General features: G+C 45.5%; 2 protein-coding genes across 5 annotated transcripts in view; one reads left to right on the plus strand and one right to left on the minus strand.

Annotated features, from left to right (window-relative positions):
* mgmt (O-6-methylguanine-DNA methyltransferase) overlaps positions 1-27,792 on the minus strand; it is a 303,909-nt gene that overhangs the window by 212,084 nt on the left and 64,033 nt on the right. The window lies entirely within an intron of this gene.
* The window catches only part of LOC105927313 (EBF transcription factor 3), an 89,010-nt gene that overhangs the window by 45,262 nt on the left and 15,956 nt on the right, over positions 1-27,792 (plus strand). For 2 of the 4 annotated variants that reach the window (XM_012863996.3, XM_012863999.3), the window contains exons 7-10: positions 7,600-7,681; positions 10,534-10,651; positions 15,429-15,562; positions 16,332-16,458. In XM_012863996.3, the coding sequence (XP_012719450.1) occupies positions 7,600-7,681; positions 10,534-10,651; positions 15,429-15,562; positions 16,332-16,458 (461 nt within the window). The remainder of the gene's footprint in view (positions 1-7,599; positions 7,682-10,533; positions 10,652-15,428; positions 15,563-16,331; positions 16,459-27,792) is intronic. The other 2 variants (XM_012863997.3, XM_012864000.3) reach the window with 1 other exon arrangement.

Below are 27,792 nucleotides of genomic sequence, written 5' to 3' on the forward strand. Positions count from 1 at the left end.
TAAGTTCAGCACAACACGCCTCAGTAGATTGTAAAGAATCTGCAACGTAACAGATAATCAGTTTATTAGCCCTTTCAGTAACTTAAAAGTGAGCAGAAACATGTTTTTTTTAGTTTATGAACGCCTGAAAAAACAGTTAAATGTACAGTTTTAAATATGGGTTCTTAGAAGCTGGAGATTTAAACTTAGTGACATTGACTGGATGCAATAAGTATTGCCATTGGTAAAATACAGTACCATAAATTAGTGACCAAAATAATCCAGAAATAATGGCGGACCACCTTGTGGAAAATCTAAGTACTGCACAGAAAACTTGCCCATTGGTCAGCACTGGATTCAAAACAATAAGTTCTTCCTCAGGAATATGATCAGTGTGAAATGAGATGAACTGGACTGATGGTGTCCCAAACATCTTTTTTTTTTTTTTTTTACTGCACTTGTCCTCCTTAAAAAGTAGAAGACACAACTGAAAAATAACAAGGCTTCATTTCAAGAATGACAGCTGAAGAACAGCCCTAGAGAAATTGATTCAGAAACTTAACTTTCAGCAGAAAGAACCGGATCTTACTGGTGCAAACCTTTAGAAAGAAGAAGTGCATCTAGACATCTCATCACCGCTCCTCTACAGACGTACCCGCGTGAAACGGCGTGAGTCGGATAATCTTAAAATCCCCAGTTCCCAATGTTTGAAGTCCTTTTAATGAGATGCTGAGAGAAAGTGCTGGACTGACCAAAATGCTGTCCACCTGATACCAGTATTGACTAATACAGCTTTGCCCTTGATTAAAAGCCCGTTGCTGCACACTGCCAGTAAGATGGCTTTAACAAGGCTACTACATATTTCCCTTGCTTACATGAACATGAACATTTAGGAAACATGTCATGGCTCTGAAAACTGAAGTATTGCTAAAAACTAAAGTTGGTAAGCTACAAGTGTCTGTTGAGCAGCTACCTGCAGGTTATGTTTAGTCCCCCTGATTAACCCGCTTATAACTAACCTCTGCAGTGTCTCTGCTAGAGCAGACATGAAAAAAAGGTAAAATTCCCTCTATATTTAGTGGTTGTTTATTTTTTTATTTTGACTTAGGTCTATCTATCATAATTTAACAATAGATAAATAGCTTTATTAGAACTTCCAATATTAAACATGTTGGCAGCAGTAGAAATAGTAATTTTTAATTTTTTTTTCCAATGCCAGTGCAATCAGATCATTTTGCTTTAATTTGATTTTTTTTGTGTATTTACCATGAACCTTTGTTTGTTTTGCCTGATGTCCCACTCTGAGCTCGCCCATGCCAGCTCGGTAATAAACCGCCCTTGTTTTGCGGGGAGACAGCAACTCAACAGTCGAGGGATTCCACTGTCGATGCAGATGATGTTTGCTCTGTAGCAGCGTTTAGCGTCAGATTTGTTCTTACCACAACACCAGGCAAGACGAAGCAACGCAGAATTATTTATGTGCCGCGTCTTATTATGTTGTGCTCAAAGTCCTGGTAGGGCAACGGCGTATTCGCGGTAAAACAAAGAACAGCGTGCAACAGCACACAGCCTCCGCGGCGCCTCGACGTGAACTCGATGTGAACGGGAACGGAGAGGCAGAGAAAGCAGATAAAGCTCGGGGCTGAACACGCAGTGTGTGGCGGGGCTGGAGCTAAAAGCTGCATAAAGCACACAGCCTTAGTCCACTGTTAGCTAGTGATGGATAGTTAGCAGAAGCTCCAGGTCTTCGTCTAATCTGTTACAGTAAACCTATGCCAAAGCCCGAAGGGAATCAGTTGGGGCTATAGCTGGGAGTGAGCTTGACGTGAAGCCATTTGTGAAGACGAGCGATTCTCTTAAGTAAGAAACTAACAGTGTAGAGAAAGAGAGAGAGAGCGAGGGAGAGAGAGGGAGAGGTAGGTGAAGAGCAAGTGAGACAGGAGGTGAGGAGAATGAGTGAGAGTGTGAGGGAGAGTGAAGGAGGAAGAGATACCATAATGAGTCCTGTAGCCATGGAGTAAATGAAGAGGGATTGACAGAGTGAGGGATCCTCAAGTGAAATAATGTCAATGCCACTCTGCCCATTAGAGAGGAAGGGGTGGAGGGGGGGGGGGGTGGTGGTGGAGAGGGTAAAGAGGGATGAATGGAGGGACAGAGCTACATCTTACATTGCAGAGGAAGCACATAAATTATTTGTGACACCCTCGCAACACACACATACGGGCAACAGAAATATGAAATACGAAACAACAAAATGAACCGACAATAGCAGCTGAAAAAATAAAGGAATAATAATAATAATAATAAAAAACAACAACCAGAAAGGGCCTTGGAAATACCTAATAAATTCTCCGAGACGTGTAGTTGGGGGGGGGGTATTTGATGTCGAGCAATAATAATCACAGCAACATCTGCCTTGACGCTCTCTGAGGAGGTGGGCAGCACCAGTGTGAGGAAGGGTTAATCTCCCAAACCCAATAAGGTTGGATAGTGAGGCACTTGTTCCCCGATAAAGAAGTGATAGGATCTGTTGGTCTGGTCCCTTGGCGCTTGTACAGGGGTAGAGCAAATATTGTTAATGTGCTGCGGTTTACTTCAGCTAAGGCGAGAGAAAAAACAGCCCCATTTGACGAGGGAGGACAGCGGCGAACCAGAAATATGATGGAAAGGGCTGAGTTCGCTCAGCGCGGCCTCCCAGGGACTTAGCCGGCGCGTATATCTGGGCCCCGCTCAGCTGCATAAATAAGTGTTCGGCGAAGATTAAGATCTATAAGTGTCTCTATTTCTCGTTTTACCTGCCCCTCCTTGTCACAACAGGGATCTGAATGCAGTTCACTGAAGTGCCTAATAACCGGAGCAGTAGGTAGGAAAGGCAGGAGGCTTGACATTAAGACCCTGGCGTTTTGGAAATCCGATATGCTATTGACCCGTGTACTACTATCTCAGCGTAGAGATCTGGTGTCAGCAGATTGTAGTCTGGTGTTGGGAGCCGTTTCTTACAGGGCTCTTGTAACAGGGGCCCATTGAGTCTGGGAGGCAGCTGGGTCCTGATGGGCTGGAGCTGGGTGGTGATCGATATTCACCACCCCGCAACGGATGACCTCACTGTCATGGCTGCCGGCTGTGGACACTGCCTGCTAGTCATTAGTACCGGGGCACCAATCAGGAGCTTAGAGTTGTCAATACCTGCCTTCTACGGATACTGTGGCCATCTGTCAGTGTATTGTGTAACGGCCTGGGTAAATACGGGGAAGCTCTTTTGAACAATAAGAACAAGGTGTACTATCGATGGGAAAAAAAAAATTTGCTTTCCAGTAAGTAATTTAAGAAATGACTAAAAAGTCATTGAATAATGTGAAGAATTTAAAGGGAAATAAATACATAAAAAAACAGGATTTTATCATGTTTCAGAAAAGTTCAATTTAAGACCCTTCAAGGCCGTACGGATTTAAATTTGAGACCTAAATGCATCGTGAGAGATAATAACTTTCTTAATAACAATTCTTCAAATTTATTAACAGCTTACTCTGAATATTAGTCAATCTAGGTTGCTGTTTCCCAGCCCCGGCATGGGGCTTGGATACTTTTATACCGAGGCAACCAAGGTACACTGTGGTCTTAAAATTAAACAGTTGTGGCTTGATCTACTGATCCTCTCTTTTAGCCAAACCTATTTAAAAATGCACTTTTCAATGACACGGGAGCTGGGAGGGGAGCTTATGCTTAAGAAGTCAAAAGTGGCAAAATCATTTCATACAAATTTGACTGGCTGAAAATCAATGAAACATGAACTTTTTTATTTTTATTTGAATTACCTAAACAACAAATCTGAGCCTGATAATCACGCTTACCACTCAGAGATGTTTCACAGGTTTGCCAGAAGGCTGAACATCTGAGGTTAAAAACTTTTCAATGGTAATCATGGCATCCCTGCATCCTGGAATTTGTAGTTTTGTGACAGCCAACAAAAGTCCACCATGTAAATGTACCAGATTTAGTCGCAGAGGCTAATTCACCTGCAATCCAAGGCAGGTTGGCACGTATAAAACAAAGTTGTAACACTCTAAACAAATGAAGGCATTCCTAAAAAACAAAACAACCCCGCACCCAAAAAAACAATAAATGAATAGAAGAATAAATGATCATGAAACACAACAACCTGCAATTTAAGAACTAGTATAGAAAATGTGATTGTATTTAAGACTTTTCAGACCTAAAATCCAGATGAATACATCTAGGACTTCAGTACCTTGCAGAAACCCTGAAAAAAAGAATGAAAATGAGAAGAGGGCAAGCCTTTTAAGATCGATAGACCCTTCTTAATAATACAACATTATCCTTATTTGGCCTCCTCACTCAAATCAAAAGGTTGGACATTTATGCATGAGTGACATCAACCTGGCAATTAAGTTGGCCATTTAAATGAGAGAAGGGCTTTCTCACCTCGTGTGTTTGTTTTTTCCCCTCTTCTCTCTTTCTTTTTTCCCTATCCCCTCCCTCTGTTTGATGATGGGAGAGGGTGAGCTCGAATTAGGGCGATGGGTCTTCCTTTGAGTGTCAGCCTAAAATGATCAGAGTAAAGATAAGAGGGTCTAGCAGCCCTCAAATCAGTCAAAGTGCCAAAGTCGGCCTTTTTCTCCTCAATTACCGGGTCTGTGAAGCCAGGGAGTGGAAGGCGCAGAGCCTGCTGCATTACTAAAGAGACAATCTATTTCCCCTTTGACCAGAGGGAGAGAAATCATTATGGCATGATTAGTAGCTTCGGCAGTGGGCGAGCATGGAGGTACTACGGGAGAATCGTATTAATTGCCTTAGACCAAGGCATGAGCGGGATTGTTTTAACGTTGATTTGTGGACCTGTATGACTAGCTGTCGGAGATAAAAGCCTGTGTCAGGTCTTAGTTATACTGGCAGACTTGGGGCGTACAGAATGAGAGGCTTGATGTCAAAAAGAGATTCTGTAGCCGGCCTAGAAGTCTTTCTCTATATGCCTGTCGATGTCTTCCTCTTTGTCTTTCTTCACACTTCATAGTTTTCCTTTACGCCTCGCACCATCCATCCCTCCCTTCACCCCCCCCACCCCACCCCAACCCTAGCCCACTTCCCCCTTCCCTCGCATAGACTGCACCCCACCCCTTCCCACACTCCTGTTCTCTCCCTCCTCCAACTGATAGCTGCCTTGGCCGATTATTTCATCCAGTGCAGTCCACTGAGAGCCTCCTCTCCCGGCTTTGGAAGAGCTTTAATTAGCCATGTTAATATCCCCTTCATTGGCCTTAATATCACTCAACACCTTCCTCCATCTCGGCGGCCACCAGGGTCCCCCTGTCCTGTCAGAACAGCTGATTATTGAGAAGGATAGCTTTAATCAAACCTAATTGCAGTTCATTCTTTCCCTCTATCCCCCTTTGCCCTCCATTGCCAACATCTAATGGCAGCGACGACTTGATATCCCATTAAAAAACAATTAAACAACCTCCTTTTGTCTCTGTGCGTGCCAAAACACCAGCACAAACTTCTGTAGATATTTAAGAAGTACAGGAGAGAGAGGGGCCTTGTCTTAATTGCTCTCCTTTTCACCAAGGACCAATTTGCAGAGTACTCATGGAGAATCCTAACCGACTCAAATGTAATGAATGCTATATAGCGGTGTGGACGATGAAAACAAAGCCTCTTTTTTTTTTTTTTTTGTAGAAATTGTACTTAATTGCCTTCACAAGATTAAACATAAAGGAGCTGCTTTATGACTGTGTGGACACTCCAACTTTTGGTTTCGCGGGGGATCGCGCAAAAAGCCGTCGGAATAACCAAGAAAGACAAGAGAGCAACTCTGAAAGGGATTTGTTTCTTTTATGAAGTAAATGCCTGGAAAATATATTCAGTCTCCGACTCTGACATAAATTGTCTCTCAATAGGTGATGCATGTGCACGCACATCCTCACGCAAACACACCGCCGTGCAAACGCACACACACACACACACACACACACACACACACACACAAATACGTGCATGCCGTATGAGAGGCGACAGACAAATAAAAGTCGTATTTCAGGTCTGCTTTCCGCAGATGTCTGCTGCTCTACATTATGACTCTTCTGGGAAATAAAAACAGGGTCAGGGAATTAGAGTACATAATGGTCATTTTGATGATCAGCCAACAGATGCAACCCGAAAACACACAGCGAACACAATCAAGTGAAACGCACTAATGACAACTTAGGCTCTTTTTGCTTTTGTTGTTGTGTTTTTTTTTTGTTTTTTTTTTCACGGCCTTGCCACACACCGACGGGCAATCAGCAATTCTGGCATGGTTTAAAAACATCTTACATCGATGTTGAAGCCAAAGCTCCTCAGATGTGGAGGGAAAATATTTTCTCACCTCCGCGCTCCCTCCTGGGTCCACGGTGGAGCGGAAAAAGCATAGGAGTCTATCGAAGAACGCTTCCAAATGACCAGTGCATGTGTTAATGCGGGCAGGGTTAGAAGGGTCATTCCAGACTCTGATTTATGGCCTGGCTGGAATCCCACCGGGCCGACGCACAGTCTTAAGTGTTGTGAAAGCGTCCTCGCAGGCCAAACAAGCCGCCGAATTCAGCCCGATGAAATGGCCTCGCAATCTATGGTGCAATCTATGGTAATCCAGTGAGACGCAGTGATTTTTAAGGCCGAGTCACTTTTACAAAGGCATTGTATATAGTCATAACAGCGCAACGTGATGAAAAAATAAATACAACTCTGCTGTGTTTCTAATTGGAGAAACCAGAGGCACAATCAGTCAGGGCCTGTGGTCGATTTCATTGTTTATTCTGTGTGTACGCTTTCTTACACAATGAGTTACAACTGAGATCATTTCTCTCAGCGGTTTTCCCTTCCTTGTAAATTTTGCATCTGTGGGGGGTGGAGGCCGGGTCTTGACGTACACAGCTCCGCATTTGCCGCCTTATCAATAAATCCAGCAAGAGGAGAGGGGCAGCTTACGCGAACCAGACCGAGCCGAGATCTCACTCAGACGTGACATTTGTTCAGACACGATTAGCCAGGTTGTAATTTGTGGCATAATTGCCTCACCCACCCACAAGTACATGGGTGTGTGTATGCATTAGGTGAGTGCGCCTGTGTGTGTGTGGCATCCCGCGGTCCCAGGAGTGTCCGCCTAATTGCCTGACAGGACTATAAGTTTTGTGGCGCGCTCTCACCTTGTTAGGTCCTTTATCCCTGATGCTCTTCAAACAAGACCTGGTCACAGGTGGGCCTCATTTGCTTCCCTATTGAACAGGAGAACTTTAATTGCACAGGGGGTGTCCTGGGATTAAAGAGGTGGGTGGAATATCAAGTGACTTCCTGCGTGTTAGTGGCAGATGGGTGTTGGGGAAGACCTGTGAACTCAGGTGAGATCACAAAGAGGCTGAAGCTCCAGGGTTAGAAAAATGAAATGACAGAAAAAAAAAATTATGAGATGAACGAATGAATGCGTGAACGAAAGGAAAGAATGCAAAGAGTGTTTTGGAGAGTTTAAATGAACGTGCTCTGACACTTTCCCTTCCGTGCGCTTCAACTTTGAGCCGTGACTGATAGTTTTTTTTTCTTTGTGCTTTGTCTTCTGTTGCTCTTTTGCAGATTCTTCTTAAAGTTCTTCCTCAAGTGCAATCAGAACTGTCTGAAAAATGCAGGGAATCCACGAGACATGCGCAGATTCCAGGTGACTGAAACCTATTTCACACATACGCTCCATTTCTGTCACTGTCTTTCACTGTCTGTCTCCCTTCTCTTCAGACACACACACACACACAAACGCACAGGTGTAGAAATGTGCAGCTACAGCTGGTACTCTGCACTAACTCACCCTGACACAGATTCACATATGAACACATTCTTATTACTGGCAACTGAAGGAGGCAAAGGGGGAAAAAAAAGAAGAAGAAGAAGAAGACGGAAGAAGAAAGAGTGAAGGATTTTGTGTTGTGCGTGCCCCGGACAGAATATTTATTAGGGAATACCATCTGACACAAATAAGGATATAGGATTTAAGAGTGCCATCAATTGTGTTCCTGACAGCTTTCTGAGCCCCGGCGCGCAGGGGAGGACGATTCAACCACATGTAACAACAGTGTTAACTCAGGACCTGTCTGGAGGAGGAAATGCATACCTCCTTGCGCACTCGTATGCGCGGGCACGGACACATATGGATGCATGCACATAAGCCGAGCGCATGTGTTTGCTTTCTTTTGCGTCCGTCCCTCATTCGAAGCCACATGTGCATACGCTTAATGCCAGTCATGCAATTCTGAGTACAGCCGGCAAAAGAAAAAAAAAAAAGTACATCAACACGGAGCGATTTTAGTGTTTCTTTTACCCTCTCACATCTGATCTGTGGGAGAAGTAAAGACCAACAGTGACTGACCCCCCCCCTCCCCCCCCGCCTCCTGATCCATTTATCCGACCATTCATCCATCCTTCAGAGACATTTTCAACACAAACGGCCCACTGGGTCAAGGTGAGACAGCGAGAGTTAGTGTGATTTGTCCTATCGGGGGTAACTACAAACTGCAGGAGGACGTCCGTCACCGGCAGCGCTACTCGGTGATAGACACATGAGCCGGCATCCTCCTGGAGGAAGCCCAGACATGAAACAGACAAGACAGGGTGTCCCCTCCTGATGTCACCGCCATCAGACCTCCCCTGCCTCCTCAAATCTTCCCTCGGGGTGAATGTGGACTGACGCGTGACAGCCACCGTGGGCTTTCACCCCTTCACTTTCTGGTGCCGGGAAGGAATGGAAGAACCAACTTTCACTTCTTCTGGGTTTTTGCGAAACAATAGGATACTTTTTCATCGTCGATGATGATGGTCATAACAGTTGGGATGCCATTACCCCCAAAGCCCCCCCCCCGACTAATGGATTTCCCAGATGTTCCTGCATAGGTATTTCTCTGGCCAAAGTTGTGTATTTTACATGCCTTAGACTCTACTTATTACCCCCCAAAACCAGCTGGAGGCCAGAAAGGGCCCAATCCATCATCCTCTGCTTGGCCCAGCTCTGAACCTGCTCACAAGAAAGGAGCTCTTTCACTTCCCCTTCTCCTTCGACCTCCCCTCTACACCCCCACCTTTCCCAAACCAACCCCCCCCCCCCCCCAAAAAAAAAAAAAAAAAGCCACCCCCCCTTTAAATTCCAGCGCCACACCGAGGTCACTTACCGGCGAAGCGAACCTGAGAGGGGCTCTCTGTTTCCGGCTCAGAAAACACTTTGGCCATTCACGGGCAGGCTTGCTTGTTTGGAGTGCGGTAGCCAAAAAACAACAACAAAAATAAGCGTTATAAAATATGGAGTGTGGTTTGGAATATGATCCTGGTAAAATGTTTACTGAGTGATGGGGATGGCGTACGGCCTGGCTGTTAATGACTCCGGTAATATTTTAAAAGGGAAGGCCTTCCGCGCTCAGGGTTGGTGGGAAGCTGATCAATATTTTTGAGTTTTAGTCATGATGACAGTTGGTGGTGTGGATGAATAGAAATGGTATTCCAGCGATCAAATAGTCAATAGCGCAGAAGCAAGAGATCAGAAAAGGAAAAAAAACAGCAAACAGATATGGAGGAGAAGCAAAATAATTGTTACGTGATATTTCCAAAGAGGACGGTCAGGTCGGCAGCTTTGACAGTAGCTGCAAAGGGTTTGCTCCGCACCAGGGAGTAGTTGAGCTTTTGCATACATTCATTAATTTCTTAGCTGTATCCCACTCTGCCCTGAACACTTTCACATTTTGTCACATTAAAATCACAAACTTTAATAATATTTACTGGGATTTCATATAACAGACCAACACAAATGCGAAATTATAAAGTGAAGGAAGATGTTATTTTTTATAAACACACACATCTGAAAAGTGTGGCATGCATTTGTATTTAGCCGATGAAATGATGTGGGGATTCACCTTTCGCTTTACACATCTCAAAACTAGCATTTTCATTCATTGTTCTGTGCAAAATGCATCAAACTCCACAAGATTGCATGGACAACCTATTGTATTATTATGATTCATGTATGGAGTTCGGGACGTAAATGCGTACTAATCTAAACCATTGCATTGAGCTCTGGTTGCATTTTTATGGCTGTCGTTCCTCTGGAAGGTGAACCTCTGCCCTAGTCTTGAATCATTTGCAACCTCTAACAGGTTTCGTTCCAGGGCTCCCCTATATTTAGCTCCAGCCATCCTCCGTTGACTCTGTCCAACAGCATGATGCCGCCATCAACATGTTTCGCCCTGGGGATGGTGTGTTCAGGGACATGTGGAGTTTGAGTTCTCCAACTTCTACATGCTTAGCAACCACACATCTTTTTCCTTCCACTCCACAATTATTAACTATCTTATCATGGTCTATTAACCGTAATCCCAATAAAGTACAATAAAGTCTGTACCTGTAATGTGACAAAAACTATAAAAAAAGGTTCAAGGCACCGTGTATATTCAGGGTTCCCAGCTTTAACTGCATGCTGTATATATATATTTTTGTATCTTGCTAAATCACTTCTCCCGTTCACCTCTGCCGCAGGTTGTTGTATCGACGACCGTCAACGTGGACGGCCACGTCTTGGCCGTTTCTGACAACATGTTTGTACACAACAATTCTAAGCATGGGCGAAGGGCTCGCAGACTCGACCCTTCAGAAGGTACGCCTCCTTATCTGGAAAATGGTAGGCACATTTTTACATCTTATAATTTGCTACGCTCCTTTTTCCCTATTAGTTTTCCCCCCCACCCCACCACCTTTTTTTCCACCAGTTTTCAGATCACACACCTACAGCTCCTTCTACTTCCTTAGAATCAATCATTTCTCCATCATCTCATTACACTTTTTTTTTACTTTTTTACTTTTTTCACTTTTTGAGTTGCTTTTTTTTTTTGCTTCCATCCCAACTTGTGTTATGCATTGACTGGAAATACTGTGCACTATGCAGAGTGTTCATCATTTCTGTACAGCAAACAACAACTAATTCAAAAACGTTGCTCTACATCCAGTCTCGTAATGCACCTACATTTGTCCTGAAAGGCATTGTGAAACATGATCAAATTGCTGAAGAATTTGCCTGTGAGGTCAATTTCCTGCCATCGGGGTTCTGTAGATTTAGCTGAGAGAGAGAGAGAGAGAGAGAGCTGAAACAGGGGGAGGAAGGAGAAAGACAGAAGCGGGGGGCAGCTGACACTGTGTGTGTGTGTGTGTGTGTGTGGGTGGGTGGATGGAGGGGTGGGGTGGCCTATGAGAAAAACAGAACTTACTGTTTTTCCTCCAACTGATTCCATATGATAGACTGATTGCCTTCTCAGCCAAAAGGGAGAAAAGTAGGACCACCAAACCATGGGAAATCAAAAAAGTAAAATGCACTAAGCGCAACCTTTCGACCCCCGTGGCCTTCACTTGCGGAGGGGAAGCAAACGCGCGGCTGCAGCACTGTTTAAAAAAAAAAAAAAGAGAGAGGAGAAAGCTGGCTTAGACCTTGGTGCAGTTGCTTGGATTTAAATTTCAAGGGCCAATTATGGCTGGGCAAACAGTTTATATACGCCACGGACTAAAACAAGCTTCTCTACACATTTAATGGGCATTAATGGCTCTGTGACCAAGAGCAAATGTAATGTTTAATAGAACAACGACAAATACGGGGGAAAAAAAAAAAATAAACATAGCAGACAATTAATATATCTCGATGCTCTCTAGTCCTAGTGGGGGGGAAAAAGCTAATCTATTTGTTTTTGTCTTTATTAATGACTCCTCTACTGGAGAACAAAATCAAATAATTAAAGTCCTGCCCGGAGCACCAAAGTCATTATGTTCACTGACGTTCTGTTTGTGTGTTTCACGTTTATGACACGATAGGTGTGGATCGCCTAGCAACCAGTTTCTTAATGAGGAGAGCAATTAAAGAGGTTGAGCCCTTGCCTCCGTGTTCCCCCGCTCCCATGAGACCCTCGGTGTGTGTGTGTGTGTGCGTGTGTGTGTGTGTGGGTTCTTTACAGGTTACCCCAACCCATCCTTTTATTCTCCTCTTCACCGCACTCTTCAAAGCAGCAGAGTGACGCCCCGTAAAGCAAGAAAAGAAGCAATTGTCAACCGCCCAGTTGAACATGTCTTTGTCTAATAACTTTAATACACCTTCCCTTCTTCTTTAGAAGTTGAGATCTGTTGCGCCCCCCCTCCCCACCCCACCTCACACCTCTACAACAAACTAATTTATCATGCATCAACAGCGATGGCTCACTTTGTTTGAGTCACCTTTAACAAACAGAGATGTGGCACAGGAGAAACAAACAAAGCAAAAAAAAAAGAGAAAGGGAGAGAGAGACGGTTTTACAAAATGTAGCTGGAGCCTTGTCCTCCGTAGCTGCTCTGACAACTGGGAGGCAAAGAGACAGACAGCGTGCTTTAAATTAGCAACACATTCTTCCTCTGGAGTTCACGGGCCGAGAGAGGCTCGCAGCCTTTGTGGCTGCCTGACTGGCTGAAGAGGGGAGGCATCCTTTCCCCTTCTGCGGCTCAGACTCGAGAAGTGCTGCCCCCTGTTGGCGCCGAGCGGGGAACGGCGCCCAGATGACACACCGAATCTTGCCATGTGACACTTTTGTTCACTTGTGTGCTCTGTCACACAACAAGCATATTATGCATTCAGACATGAATGTGCTTTGAGGCCCGCTGTCACTCAAACATGTATGGATTCAGGCTCAAAGGTGCATAAACATGCTCACAAATAGCTTAGTCTTTCACACACAACCCCCCCCCCCCCCACACACACACACACGTACAACAAATACAGGAACGCTCTCACTCACGCATACACACACAAACACAGATATACTCTCATTCACGCACGTTCCTTAGCTCAGTTTCACTATTATAGAGCCCCAGACAATATAGGAGACTTAGCATAGGGCCTGCAGCGCCTGGCTCATTTGCATGCCAAGTGGCTGTAATGCTGTTAGGGTTTATGCAATAAAGACAAGCGAATCCGGACCGCCGGGTCTAAGAGGAGGAAAAAAAAAAAGAAGGAGGGAAAAAAGGGGATAGGAGGAAAAGGAATAAGAGGAGAGAGGCCGAGGGTGAGACAGCGAGAAAGAGAGACAGAAGAGAGAGTCAAAGGGAACAGATGGCCCAGGGAGAGGTAAAAGGTATAATCCCATCAGCTGCACTATCAACCGACCATCTGGACATCCCACAGCACAATTACAACACATTTCAGCAGGCAGAACAAAGGACGGCTTCACAGGGCCACATCAGACCTGTTTGAGTGTCACAATACCAGAGCCAGAAGCTTCTCCGCTCAGATCCTGTGTCAGTTTTGACGTCCTCTGCAGCTAACGCTAAACGGAGGGTGGAATAAAAACAAAAAAGACGATGAAAATCGGTGACGAGATTTTCGCACGTGGTCATTTGAAACGCCATAAAATCAGGCGGAGCACACTTAAGCAGACAGCCGTGCCTTGAATTGTCTACATTTGTGGCCAAAGTTTGCAAAGACCGAGTGATGCAGGAGACTGGCTCGCTGCATCCTCCTCCGTCCACTTGGACTGATGTCTATCATCTGCCGGGAGGGTGGGTGGAGTGGGGGGGGGGGGGGGGGGGGGGGCAATGTGCGTGTCTGTCATCACATCGCCTGTGCTGACTGTGTAATCCACTTCGCCACGGTCCCCATTCAGCACATGCTCCCCGCTCTGACTGTGCATTGAGACGTATGCAAATTTTCAGGCAGAAGGGTTGACGGCTTAGGGCCTCAGTCGCTGCCTCTCCATGGGTCCTTCTGCGCGTGTGAGTGTGTGGGTGTGCGTGGAGAGGGGGGGGGGGGTGTAGTTGTGATTGCTGGGATTTCCGAGGTATAGTGCGTGTCTATGCTCCGTGTGTCCGCGTGCGTGTAGGACTGAGCTCAGCCCGTCGAAGGTTTCAGGAAGCAGATGCAACCCCCCCCCCCCCCCCCCCAACAGTCACCGTCACCATCAGGCACTCTTCTTGCCCCCTCCTCTTTCCTGCCCCCTCCCTCCCTCCCTCCCTCCGTTCTCTCTCATCCCCAAAGTCAATTTGTTTACAGTAATTTTGAAGGGTGAATTATTTGCTGTAATCGTCCACATTGATGAAGGTCAGGCCCTCAGAGGGGGCTCCGGCATGCCCATGGAGGGTTGGTCCTCTTTCAGACGCTCCGCTTCGCAATTAAGGAAAGCAAATGTCACTCCTCCAGGCCTCACAAATGAAAATCTGTACGAGGTGATTAGCATGAAGTCAACAGCGCCTGTTAAAGTCAGATTCCCTGTAGTACCGATGTGTGTGTGCGCACTTTATGGGCAGGGAGAGAGAGCAAACATGACCTGAACAGACCCAACAGCAAGGCAAACAAAGGGAGATGTCTTGTCTGAGGTGATCCATACAACAATGGCTGACTGTGATTTACTTACTGGATGGAGGGGATAAAGGAGGTTTAGAAGTGAGCTTGCGGAGGGAGGGGAGTAAGGAAAAATAATAAAAAAATAAAATAAAACCAGGGAGAACTTGCAGGAATAGTTGCATGCATTTTGACGAGCAGGGTGCGCGTGTGCGGAAAGAAATGCACATTCCGCGCTGTATTATACGATATTGATGAAAATAGATTAAATTTGATATTGCTATTTTATGGCAAGCTGTCATGCTATTTCTGTTGTAAACACGGTGTTTTGCCGAACACCATATTAAGGCCATGCATCAAGTGACAGTGAACGTGAGGCACAAGATCACTCAAATTAGATTATAATAACAACTCCCACTGTTGATGAATGGCAGAGCGGCGCAGCAGAAGTCATGCCAGATGAAAAGCATTGTAATAAACAATATGAAATGGATTGAATCGATCACAAAAAGCAAAAAAAAAAAGAAGAAAAAAATCTCATCTTGAATAATTCATGAGCGCGTTTCGCGTTATGAAACCAGAAACTACGCTCAGTGTGCCTTCACTTTGTCGTAGAACAAAGGTAATGAAATAACATGAAGCAGCGAAGCTTTAGCTTGTCATCTCCACTTCTTGACTCATTTAAGATGTGTTCAGCTCTAAAATGTTACTGTACATGTCCGTGCATGCTTAATCAATTCTGATGGCTACATTTGCCCCTGACACGTAATTTGCTCCATCAAATCATTTTCCTGGTGAGCCTGGGCGTTTAGCCTTTGTGAAGTGGACCATTTGAAGGGTCTGCTTAACTACACCACTCCACCGAGCTGATAAATGATTTTGATTCGCATGCCTTAAAGGACAAATCCATCTTTTTTTTTTTCTTTTTTTCTTTTCCGGGGGGCAATTTCCATGATATGTCTTGGTGGGAGAGACACGCAGGGCTGAACGTAGAGGTGATTCAGTAACATGTCGGAGTGAAAAGAGACATGTGCTCCCGTGTCAACGCTTGGGTGCTGAATTTGCTCTTCTCTTTGTCTTGGATAAGCAGCCACCCCATGCATCAAGGCTATCAGCCCAAGTGAGGGATGGACCACCGGAGGAGCCACCGTCATCATCATCGGTGACAACTTTTTCGACGGGCTACAAGTGGTGTTTGGCACTATGCTCGTATGGAGTGAGGTACGAAAGAGCATTTCCTTAAGGAGAACCTGTTAACGCCATGCTGTGGGATTTTTTGAACTGAGGTTGTGTTAAAAAGTTATAAACAGACCTCTGGATGTCGTCATTTAGTATTAAATCCGGACTAGGTAGTCCCGGAGGCTGAAACTAAGGGCTAGTCCGATCTAAGTGGGCCTTCATGCCGGTTTGCACAGACTTCGTGTTTTCATCGGATGGTTGTTTATAGAGAGACTGCTGAATACTTACAGGTTCTAAATGATCCTACGGTCAGACACAAGTACAAAGAAAAGAACAGAAATTTTTTTTATGCAGTTTTGGTTCGTTGAGACCAACGTAATGTTTCTACTTCTTACACAACTTAATTTTCAAATCAAAAAGTTATTTTAGTGGCGGTGCTTTACCTGTTCGTGGCACTTCTACCTCAATGTAAAAGAATCTCACGCTTTCGCGGAAGATAAAAACACCAGGCGTAGTTGTGGCGATGATTTAAAGGTTCATGAAGTTACGTTTGCCGAATCAGCTTCGAGATCGGAGTCGATATAAGATGGACGAAGTCTACTTTGGTGTCTGCTCCTCTCGGACGAGCAGTCGGCTTCAGCTCCCAGGAGCAACTAACCTGATGTTCTGAATGAAGACGCTTTGCATTTTTGAACAGAACCTTGCTGCAAAAATTGCCTTCGCTCTTGCACCGAAAATATGCTCTCGTTTTGTTTGGGTCCGCTTCACGCCGGTAAATCGTGATTTCCTTTCTTTTTCCCTCGCCACCCAGCTGATAACTCCCCACGCCATCCGCGTTCAGACTCCCCCTCGGCACATCCCAGGCGTCGTGGAAGTCACGCTGTCCTACAAGTCCAAGCAGTTCTGCAAAGGTGCCCCTGGGAGATTTGTCTACACTGGTGAGTCAGAACTTTGTCTTCCTGTCTTTCTTTGTCTTTACAGCAGTTCACTCCACTCTACCTCCATTCTGTCAACAGGGCGGAGCCCTCAACTATCTATTTTAGCCACTCATAAAGAGATGCACCCAAAAAGGTTTTGTGGGTGACTTCTTGTTCCTGTGTTTTATTTAAAAGCCGTACCAATAATTATATTGTCTGAGATGGATTTTTCTTAAAACTATTATAATATAGGATGATAATAGAGGCGCATTCAAGATATTTTTGTGCCGCTGTCGATATTCATTTCAATAGCAAATGCACATGGGCGAGAGAGCAGTCAAAAGTTAAACTTTTATTTTAAATCAAAGACAGAATGCTTAGAGTTGACATTTTTCAGCTGTCTTTAGTGTCTTACATTAGCATGTCTCCACGTATGTTTTCAAAGGAACGTTGCAAACCATTAAAATGTTCAAATCCAGCAGGTTTTGTGATAGACAGAGGTTCGAAAGCTCAAAAGGATTAACAGAGCAACCTTGTTGTACTATGTTCAGCCTTCATGTTGTCTGCGGAAAGTCTCGGTGTTTCTGGCTCCCTCACGACTCGGTGGATTCGCGGACATGTGTCAGCATATAATATAAAATATAATTATCTCTTAAAGACCTTCAGAGGCCTCTTCGCTTCCTCTGAATTCACATTTTAAACACCTCACCGATATTGGAAATGGATCACACTGAGTCGTCTCAGAATTAAAAAATCGCCACGTAACCGTCAGCTGATTTCTCGGTGCACTTCTAAAGCGATCCGGTTTGCTGAATGTTAGGAACATTGGGATCTGGTAAGGTATCATGAAAGATTAAAGCCAAGCCATCGAGATAAATCTCACTCCCGAACGTTTATGTCTGCCATTTAGCGTAAGAGATTATGTTTTAGCTTAATTTGCTGAATTTATAAGTCAAACGTGCGTTCATTTTTTATGAATCAAATAAGAGCCTGTAACTAGGTTAAGTGAACGAGTGTGTCTGAAGTTATTCTCATGTGTGATCAGCATGAATTTGCAAGAGAAAGTGTGGGAAGAGAGGGTGAGAGAAAGAGGGAGCGCGCGCGTGTCGCGCTACGAGTAAAAGATCTGATTATCTTGCCTAACAGAAGGAAGTGGTGGTCTTATCTGTCATCATTGGTGAGTACCCAGAGGTTGTGAGGGTCAGAGCCCGTCTGACCTGGAAGCCTCTGTCTGTTCCAACTGTGGTGGGGAGAATGAAACGCCCCCTCCCTCCCTCCCTCCCAGCGCTCCTGGTGCTCAAGCAAAGCTCTGGCCTTGAGCACAGCAAGGCCAAAGCTTAGCCCCCCACCCCCCCAAAAAAAAATATCCCAATCCAGACCCTTCCATCCTTGAGCAGCTGTTTCTCATCAAGTCCGCCTTGCTCTCTCTGACTCCCCAAAACTAACCCCCCCCTCCCCAACCCCCCACCCCCAGAAACAGCCGTCGGTCCCCTGCTCCTCCAACCGTGCAGTCTGGCCCAGCTCTCCTGCGTTTAACCTCCCTAGCAGGAGCAGAGCAGAGGCCAACAAGCCACCGGGATAATGAAACAGGAGTGCGGTGGGGCTGCGTAAGGGTATGTGTGCGCCTGAAAGTGAATGAAAGTGGGGGAGAAAGTGTTGAGCGCGAACGAGTCGATGTGTGTGTGTGTGTGTGTGTGTTACTAAACAGCCCAGAGAAGGTGTATAAGTTAAGACATTAATGGCTTCTATAGCACCCTAGTGAAAGTGCCAGGTCCCTTAAGAACAGACCCCATTAGTCACAGAGGCTAAGCGGATTGGGATGATTACCATCAGGTTTTACTGGAGAAATGTGTCCCCTTCCCTCTATCTTTGTTGATTTTTCTCCCCCCCCCCCCCCCCCCCATTCTTCCACTCCGTCTTCCCCGGCTCCTTCTCACTTCCAGTTAGTATTAAGATACAATTACCCCTGGAGGCAATGGTGGTGCAATTGATTAGTGTGGTGAATTAAAAGAGAAAGTCACCAGCAGACAGGTCCGACTCCTTTGCTTCCCCGCTCCCTCCGCGGCTCACCCTGATTTTGCGAGGAGGGGGGGGTTGGGGGTGGTAGGAGGATGTGAAGCTTAAGAGAACGAAAGCGTTTAGAGGCAGCACGGCGCCAGAATTAGGTGTCGCTGATTCCGTATGTACAGTAATTGCGAGGTGAAAAGGATGTAAGCTGCTTCTCGCGGAGATTAAAAAAGCCAATTGAGTGCGGGGGAGAGTGGATTGTGTCTTTAAAAATGAAACAGCTCATTTTAAAAAAAAAGAACACAGTTTTTTCTTTTCTTTTCCTTTCACAGCACTCGAACAAATGGCCTACGTTCGGAAATAGATTGGAGTTACGCGAGCGGAAGAGGGCACGCAGTGACACGGCACTGTTAAATAGGCATAAAACGTTAGCGTGGACCGACACGCGCATATCAGAGGTCCGGCCATCAAAGCTTTCCACCTCAGGATGCAACCTGAGGACTGTTTTTTTTTTTTTTTTTTTTTTTATTTGGTCCCTTCATGTTGAATCCTCTTTCCTCATCGCCCTAATTGTGGAGATTTAACTCGGTCAATTTAAGAAATAATCACAAATTACCAAGAGTCAACACAGAGGAGACTGCAGTCGATTGGAACAGCAGAGGGACACGTCCTCAGTCAGGTTAGCTCTCTGGATCGGCTCCAAAACTCACAATCCATTCTCAGAATGAGAGTATCCTGTAGCGTGTGTCGAATAATCCTGTCGGCATTGACTATTGAATGTTTAAAACACTAATGAGACAAACAGACAGACCATATAAAACTTAACTAAGCCGTAGTTGACTGCTTCCAGGAGCCTATTTATGTTCTTTAATTGACACTTTTTTAGAGGAGCTTGAAGCTATTTTTGTTTGTTTTGCAGCCTTCTGAAAGAGCCGTGTCCCTTGGAGCTTACATGCTTGTCCTCTGTCTAATCCATGTATTGGTTATCCATTGGTCAGGACAGCAGTGGTAGAACCGGCTGTCAGCAAGGTTGTGGAAAATCAAAAGGAGAGGGTAACGGCTGCACCTGAGTCAATATTTTATTTTACTTTACACTTTATTAGGCACCGAAAACGGCAGCAAAACGGGTTTAATCAAATCCCTTCAACAAAAAGTCCCAATTTTAAGCCTCATTTGTTGCCTCCTAACCTTTTTACCGCATGCTTATGGAGCGGCGTGACGGAGTGGATCATAAATAAAAATTTGACTGTACAATTCTTCCCGTTTCAACCCCTAATTGCATCAGCGTTTTTTTTTGTATTTCTTTTTTTTTTTTATCTCAGCCAAGTTTCCATGAAGAACTCCCCTCCAGGGGCAGCAATGCAGGCCTGTGGTAATATGGTTCTGCAAGCAGTCCTAACACACTCAGCCGCTATTTATCCTAATCAGTGACATCCACATAACCAGGATTGCTTAAAATGAACCCCTTCCGCGCCCCAGAAAACGCACATTTACCGGGACCCCATTTGTCATGGGTAAATTGAGGGTCAGTAAACTTCGCCTGTATCCTCCAGTGGGGATCCAGGACATGCATCATAACGTTAGGAGAGAATGATTGGCGAAGGCGAGCTGTCACATATTTGTCAGGGGGAAGGGAACATTATTTGCTAATTTCCCAAGCTGGGCACTGACAGGGTGCTTCGTCTTCAGACCTTTGGTGACCAGCATGGCTTCCCGGCTATTAGTACAAGTCAAGTGTTTTTTTTTTTTCTTTTTTCCTCCTCCCACTGTAAAGCGACAGTAATAAGAGCCATTCGTTCGACCTCACAAAGACTGCAGCACACTGGGTGAAGGATTTTTTTTTTTTTTTTTGGATGAAGCAGATGCCCCCCCATACAGAGAGTTGCTCTTGCCAGGCCTTAGTTGTGGCCAGACAGCCTTGAGGGCTGATGGATCACAAAGTTTCCTCGTCAAGGTGACGCTATCGACTCCACTGCACCAAAATCTGACAAAATGGGTATGAGGCAGTCATTCATCAACATAAGGACAAAGGGGTCATGTGTGCTTCACTCAATACTGGTGGAGATCAAGAAATGTCAACCCTGTAAGGGGGTAGAAAGGAAGAGGTTGATAGTGCAGAAGTGGGATCTCTATATGGAGGAAATGCCTTGCCAAAGTATTCATACCTCTTCATACCTTCCCCCATTTTGTCACATTACAACCACTAACGTCATTGTATCTTACCGCAACCTTATGTTACAGAACAACATAAAAGGGTAAAAAAAAATTTGAGATGGGAAAAAAGGGATGGTTTAAAGCAGGGTTAGTTTATAATATCATCATTTGGACGCGGGGAGACTATTGCAAACCTACCAAGACACAGCCTTCCACGGGCCAGTACAGTAGACATTCAACCGTCATGGCAGCCAAGGGGCCCATGGTATCCGTGGCATAAATCAAGAGGTGGGAGAATATTAGTCAAGTGCTCCACAGATCTGGACTTTATGGAAAACCGTCAAAAATCTATTGCAGGAAAAAAGAAAACGGTCGCTCCGTGCTAAACACGGGGCGATCCTGCAAGGAAACCCGCAACACTCGAGAGATCGGGGTGGAGGTCCACCCTTCATCATGACCACAAAACTAAACGTACAACCAGAGCTACAATAAAAATTTTCAGATCGCAGTACAAAAACGTGTAGACTGGACCTGTCGAAGTCTGACCTAAGGAAATGCTTGATTCTTTTCTTTTTTAGACAAATGCTCTGCAGCTACTGAACCAGAGTTATTGTGCAGAGAAGAAAAATGTAGATCTCTGAATAAGCATAGGCGGTAGAACTATTCCCCAAAAAGACTTGTAGCTGCGATATGAAGTCATGTCATTCAAAGTATTAAATCAAAAGAGGCTAAATCCAGATTCAAACAACACTGTTTAGAAATAAAAGTAAAACAACCCTTATATGAAGTTTCTGGTTGTAATCTGACAAAAGGTACAATAAATAAATCAAAGGGTCTGAATACTTTTACTGTACACTTACAACTGAATGTTTAAAATTTCTTAAGCTGAAAAAACATGCATGGGCTCGGGATTTTCCTGCCTCTTAGTAAACAGCCTTTTTTTTTTTCTCTCTTTTTGCCAAAGCTATAAATAGTGCTATCCAAAAAATCAAACCCTTCCTGCTCCACTCATGGAAGGCGTAACACGATGTAGTGCAGTTCTGGACCCTCCTCTCGCCTGGAAAAAAAAAAAAAAAATTAAATAAACAAGCGCAGACATCTTTATCGGCGCACATCAGATAGGGCCCTGTGCTGTCCAGCTGGTGAATTGAGCCTATCCTCTCCGCCCTGCCGTCACTTTGAAGTCTGTGACTTACAAGCTGATTAGATGGAGAGCTTCCTTTTCATTTCCTGTCCTGCAGGGCTGGGTTTGGTACTTCACTAGCGGCTGGTCAGCGACGGGGTGTGGCCTTACTTAAAGATATGTTATAATCAAAGGCATTCAAGGCGGCATGTAAACAGATCAAGCTTCTGAGGAGGGCCTACAAATACGCACTAAATACCACAACTGTATTTATAATCTGCCCCACGCGGGGGGGCTTTTTTTTTTTTTTTTTTTTTTTTTGGATCTCCTTTCCTCAAAAGCCCATTCTTAAGACGAAAGTCGGTGCAGGTGCGGGGAAAGGATGACACAGGCATTTAGAAATGTCATCGCCTCGGAGGAATGGGTTGTAACCGGTTGGCACAACAGGTTTAGCATGTGTCAAGGAGTGTTATCCGCCAGCCATCGCCATACCTGCCTGTCTCATTACAACGGCTGGTATTTAGCGCCAGCGCCGCAGGAGTGGAGCAGGCACTCTCATTGCCAAGTTAGACGGGCCCGGCTTGAAGGCCTCGCGAAGCCGGCGTGCGTCGCGACACGGTTCCACAGAGGAAGGTCCTTGTGTCCAATTAGAGGGCTGACGTGACACGTGCTCGCGCTCCCCCGCTGTCAGGCAGCTTGTCAGGTGAGCTGCGAGGAGCACGCTGTGGCATTATTCCACAGCGTGTTATCAGCGAGTGACCTGTGAAATCCAGCTCGGGGAAATTGATTGAAACAAGTCCTCGCGGCTGAGTGTCTCTCTCTTCCCCATTACTTCTCCCTGAAAGCGGTCTTTCGAGGGGAAAAAAAACAAATCAAGGAATGACGCATTAGTGTGTTTTCACGACCGCATAAAGTTGATAATTATCGATGTATTTTTAGTTGGGCCCACTTTTTTGTCCCACGGTTAGCGGTTTGTCTGGTAAGAGAAAGTCCCCAGTAAGTCACACATGGGACCAGTAGACAAGAATACTCGTCCTTTTACTTCCTCCTCTACTTTCCCCGTTTTAAAGGTATAATCCACACCCGGCGGGCTTTAAAAGAACTTGAGCACCCCCCACCCCCGCCCCTCCCTCCCTCCTCTCCCCTCAGCTGGCGCTTTTTGATTGAAATTCATCGCCAAGTTTATTGAGAAATGAATGAGGGAGGCAGTGTGGTATTGACTTTGAGAGGAAAACACAACTCATCTTGAATGAGGGGGAAAATTCACCCGTAATTTAGCTGCCATCGATCCGCGCCCCGTCCATGTATTGATCTTCATTTTACAATATTAATTTGCGCTCGCAATCAGCTGTGAAGGCAGCCCATTTGATTTCTGCAGGCCAGTAATGCGCGAAAGTCCGCCCGGCGTCCTCGGAGAAGTGGCACACATGCTTTAGATGTCATCTAAGAGGATTGAACAGGTGTCTCTGGCCCCTTTCTAATAACACCGCCGATATGAAGGGAGCTGGAATTATGGATCTCTGTAACATTGCTCCCTTTTAACCGTGTTAATTACATTTTATCTGTTGCAGGGGCAATATCGGTGGGAGACTGTAACTGTTGGGGCTTTTTTTTCATCTGTATTGGCTCAAAGTTCATGAAATTTCAATGAACATTGATCTGTCTCCATTGATTTATCTTAACTGCAGATCTTTGAAATTTTAATTTCCTGTTCATCTCGAGACTGCTGGAGATGGAATCAGTGAGTGGTAACTGGCAGCAGTGGATGGAGATGCTATGGTCAGTGTTGAAACAGACGAGGTTTGCTCTGCGTGGGTTTGCTGTGAAAATTTCAATCTGCTTTGGTTTGGGTTTGGTTGATTTATAGGCTGGTTTTCCCACGTCTGAATGCATGTTTTCTCCTCTTCCGACTGGAACTTATTTATTTTGAGGAGGAGCAGCATGACTTGTGATTTCTTCACCTTCCCTCTATATGCACACCCTTCATATTTAACAAGTCACCACGGGAGATTATTCACCCCTTTCTCCAAGGACTTGCAAAACTGTCCAAGCCTTGAAAGTTTTTCACATTTTGTCGCGTTACAACAAAAAAAAAAAGAAGCTCAGGGCATTTTATTAGGGTATGTGAATAAGCAATTTTAATGTCTTGCAACATAATCTAAGTTGGATTTAGGTCTAGGTCATTTTAACACATCAACATGCTTTGGTTTAAACTATATTTTATTGGTGCGTTTGTAGGATCACAGCGGTGTGTAATGGCCATATTCTTAATTAAAGCTGAACTTCTGCCACAGTCCTCTAGAAGGCTTTCTTCCTAGCATACGTGGTATTTATTTCCATTTCAACTGTGACCAGCTTCTTTGCTCCTGCTGCAGAAAATCATCCCCACAGCATGATGTTGCCACTGTTTCATGGTGGGGATGATGTGTTCAGGGTGATTTGCTGTGTTCGTTTTTTTTTTTTTTTTTCTTCTGGCACGCACCGTGTGTTGCAAGCAGGGCAAAGAGCTAAATTCTGGTCTCATCTGACCCGAGCAGCTTTTTCTACGAGCTTGCTGTTGTGGCAAAACACAACTTGGGCTTATTTAGGCTTTCTTCTTACCATCTTTCTGTCAAGAGTGGCTAGGAAAACTAACAGCTGACCTTTCAACAGGTTCTCTCACCTGAGCTGTGTACCTCTGCAGCTCCTCCAGCTACCACGGGCCTCCCGACTGCCTGTTGAGATTGACTGTCTCTACAGTGTGCTGTGGGATTTTTGTTTTCCAACCTAACCCAACCCTGCTTCAAACTTTGCCACGACTTTATCCTGGACCTGTCCGTTGTGTTCCCCGCTCCTCCCGTTGGCTCACTAATGTCCTCCAACAAACCCCTGAAGCTTTCGGAGTAGAGCGAGATTAAATCACACGCTAATGGGCTGATTAAGTGATTTTGATGGCAGTTGATGGATTTTATTGCAGCGCATCAGAAGAAGGGAGGCCGAATACAAATCGGCTCCTAGCTGTTCGGGTTTTTAATTCAAGCCTGAACCATTTGAAAACCGTGCCACTTTTCCTTCCATTCGGCAACTGGGCACAACGTTTTTGTCGGGCCGTTACATAAAGTCTTAACGGGACCCGTTGGCGAGGTTGGCCGTAAAGGGGAGCGGATACTTTAACGAGGCGCCGAGTAACTCCTGTGGCGGGAAAGACGTCCTTCCGTGTGACGATAGACGCGCATTCGCCTAACAGACTGCAGGTGCCTGAAGGGCTTCAGCTTGACTGTTTGACAAGTCACAAACGCAATAACACTTGAATGAACTTCTTGCTTGTGCTGTTTATCTGTCTCCCCCTTTTCCAACTCCCACTCCACCTCTAATTTGTGTTAAGGGGGAAAGAAAAAAAAAAAATAACTGCTCAATGGTGTAGGAGGAGTGGAGATAAGCTCGAAGCAGTTAAGTATAATTAGCGAAAGTAATAGCTGGCAAATGGCAACAAGGCTAGGTTTTTATCTCCTGGAAAGATAGAGTTATCGTAATAAGCTGTAATGGCTGGCAGGAATGCTGGTACTCTGTGCAGGCTTCCATTCAGGCTCGTAGACTTAACAAGGAACAATTTCCCCTGAATTTACTGCTTTGCTCAAACATTTCCCTATGTTTATACCCCGATACTGTAAGTCAATACACGTGTTCAGTCCACTTTCATATAGATTGAGGGCACACCACTGCCGTGTTGCCATGTAAGCACTTCTGGCTGCCAGTGCCGGCCGTGTTTTTTTTTCCCGTTCTCTCCTGGCGGCTACTCATGTCCCATTTCGAGCGAACACGGAGAACTGAGCAGCGGGGCCGCACTCATAAGCCCCGTACAAGCGATCCACTCTACATGCGAATTAGGGTGGCGGTAAGCGAGGCTGCTAAAGGACCTCTCGTAGAAAGCGTTGCCTGAAAAGGGCGGTGGGGGTCGAGGCGTCAGATCGAAGTACGACCGGGAAGCGTACATTCCAGGAAAAAGAGGAATTCAACTGAAGGCCTGCCATGGACGCCTGTGCGCATGCGGGGCCGTTCAAGAGAGGAAACGATACGGCCGCAGCTGCACACGGAGTCATGCATTCCTCTTCTTCATATTCCGAAACGCGATCGCTCAGTCTCTGGAGAGAATTACTAAAATAGTAATAATAAAAAAATATCCACCAACGGTCCCTAGTAAGTCTGTGCTTTTGCCACTTATCGTGCTAATTCTGCTCACATGTGGCCGTAATTCTTTAAGTCATCAGCTGTTAAACGTGAAACATATTTGCTGTCACATACGGTTAGGAAAATTTCTGTCATCCTGGAAATTAAAACGCGAAGCATCCCTGATCCAGGCACGGCGAAGAAGTATAAAGAATATAATTGAACAAAACACGCAACCTGTCTAAATCTGTGCAGAAAATGAGGGAAAATGAAAATTCTATTAGTGTCTAATGTTCCCTCCTCCTCCCCCCCCTCCCTCCCCATGTGCTCTTCATCTCTCCAGCAAAGTATTCAAATGCAAGCCCTGCCTTACCTCCCCGTGTCTCTTTTTCTCTAATTATCCATGAGGTCAGTAAGCAAAATGGGTAAGAAGCCAGGAGATCAATACAAATTATCCCTGAGCAAACCAGTGCTGACAGTTTGAATTGCAGCATATGTTTACCCAAAATCAGGCAATTTATCTTAATATCAGGCGAGTAATGCAGCAGGGGTGAGAGGTCACACAATCTCTCCACCTCATAATTACCCGCCTCTAAAACAGGAAAGTGGTATTGATTGGCCGCGGGCCGGGAAGCGGGCGTGACTGGAACGTGCCAGTGACCCCCCCCACCCCCACCAACCAATCCCCCCCACCCCACCCCCCTTCCACCCCAACACTCACCCTCCCCTATCATACCTCCCATAGTTCTCTCTGTCCCTCCGCCTCCCTTCGGCTAGACTCCCCACCCAGCGCAGGATTTATGGGATGTGTGTGGAGGGTTTCAGGTTTCCTTGAAGCGACTCAGAAGTCTTACAGAAGGGGTTAGAATGGGTGAAGGGAGCGTAGGGAGGGGTGGGGGGGTGTAATACTACTTTCACTGTTTATCATTGGAAGGTCAAGGCGGACTAAACAAATTTTGGCTTGGGATCATCACACCTCTTCATAAGAGCGTAAAGTTTATGAGTGAGAAATAAGAACGTGACGAGGTGTCGAGGACCGAAAAAGGCCTGGAGGTGAACGGGGTGAAAGTGTGGAAAGGCGCCTGTCAATGCAGGAAAACGTAAGGAGAGTGTTCCCAATGATTCTTGTAAAAGCTCAGTGGCTGAAAGGAAATCTTTGCACGGAGGAAAAAATGTGCAGAGCGCTGCAACGACTGCACATTTATTGTCCAGATTGAATATAAGTGCTCAGTATATATCATCAGCAGCTCTTACAGGATTATTGACATTGTCTGCGCCTGTCTGCGCCGGTGTTACACGCTATGACTACAAAACTGTCAACTCATCAACTGACAGCACCGTTTAGCGCTAATGCAAGTCTCCATCAGCTGTCAAAAGCATTTGCATGAAATCAATAGCAGATGGCGGTCTGTGTCACCAATTTCATTACGCCGGGGTTGTTACAAAGATCATCTCCATGATAGATGAGACGGCGACATGCCGGCATGGGGAGATCATGCCTCGCGCTGGAACTGGGACCGCACTGAGTTCTGACACTAACTGAGACAAGTTTCAGTGCATATATTTTTTTGGTCTGTCACCACGAACCGAGCCCCTCCGAATCAACTTCCTCGCGTTTACAGTGGGGCATCGTTATCATTGGAAAGGCATGTCAAAGAGTCAAGCTCTCCTGATCTCCGTCTCGTTCTGTACTGTACATCTGTCCGGCAGAGTTCCCAGCATGCCTGGCGGGCTGTGCAGGCCCACAGCTGAGGCAGAGGACAGGAGAGCGTGATGTATCACCCTGAGAGAGCCCGCTGACAGCCTCTGATGATGGATGGCCTGATTATGGAGTGCTTTTTACACATACACAATTTACATCACACTGAGCAGCGGGGTCTGGCAGGGCCGTCGAGCACATACACGTCTTCCAGGCTAGGGCAGGG

The sequence above is a fragment of the Fundulus heteroclitus genome, chromosome 22, assembly GCF_011125445.2.
Source record: "Fundulus heteroclitus isolate FHET01 chromosome 22, MU-UCD_Fhet_4.1, whole genome shotgun sequence".
Lineage (NCBI taxonomy): Eukaryota > Metazoa > Chordata > Actinopteri > Cyprinodontiformes > Fundulidae > Fundulus > Fundulus heteroclitus.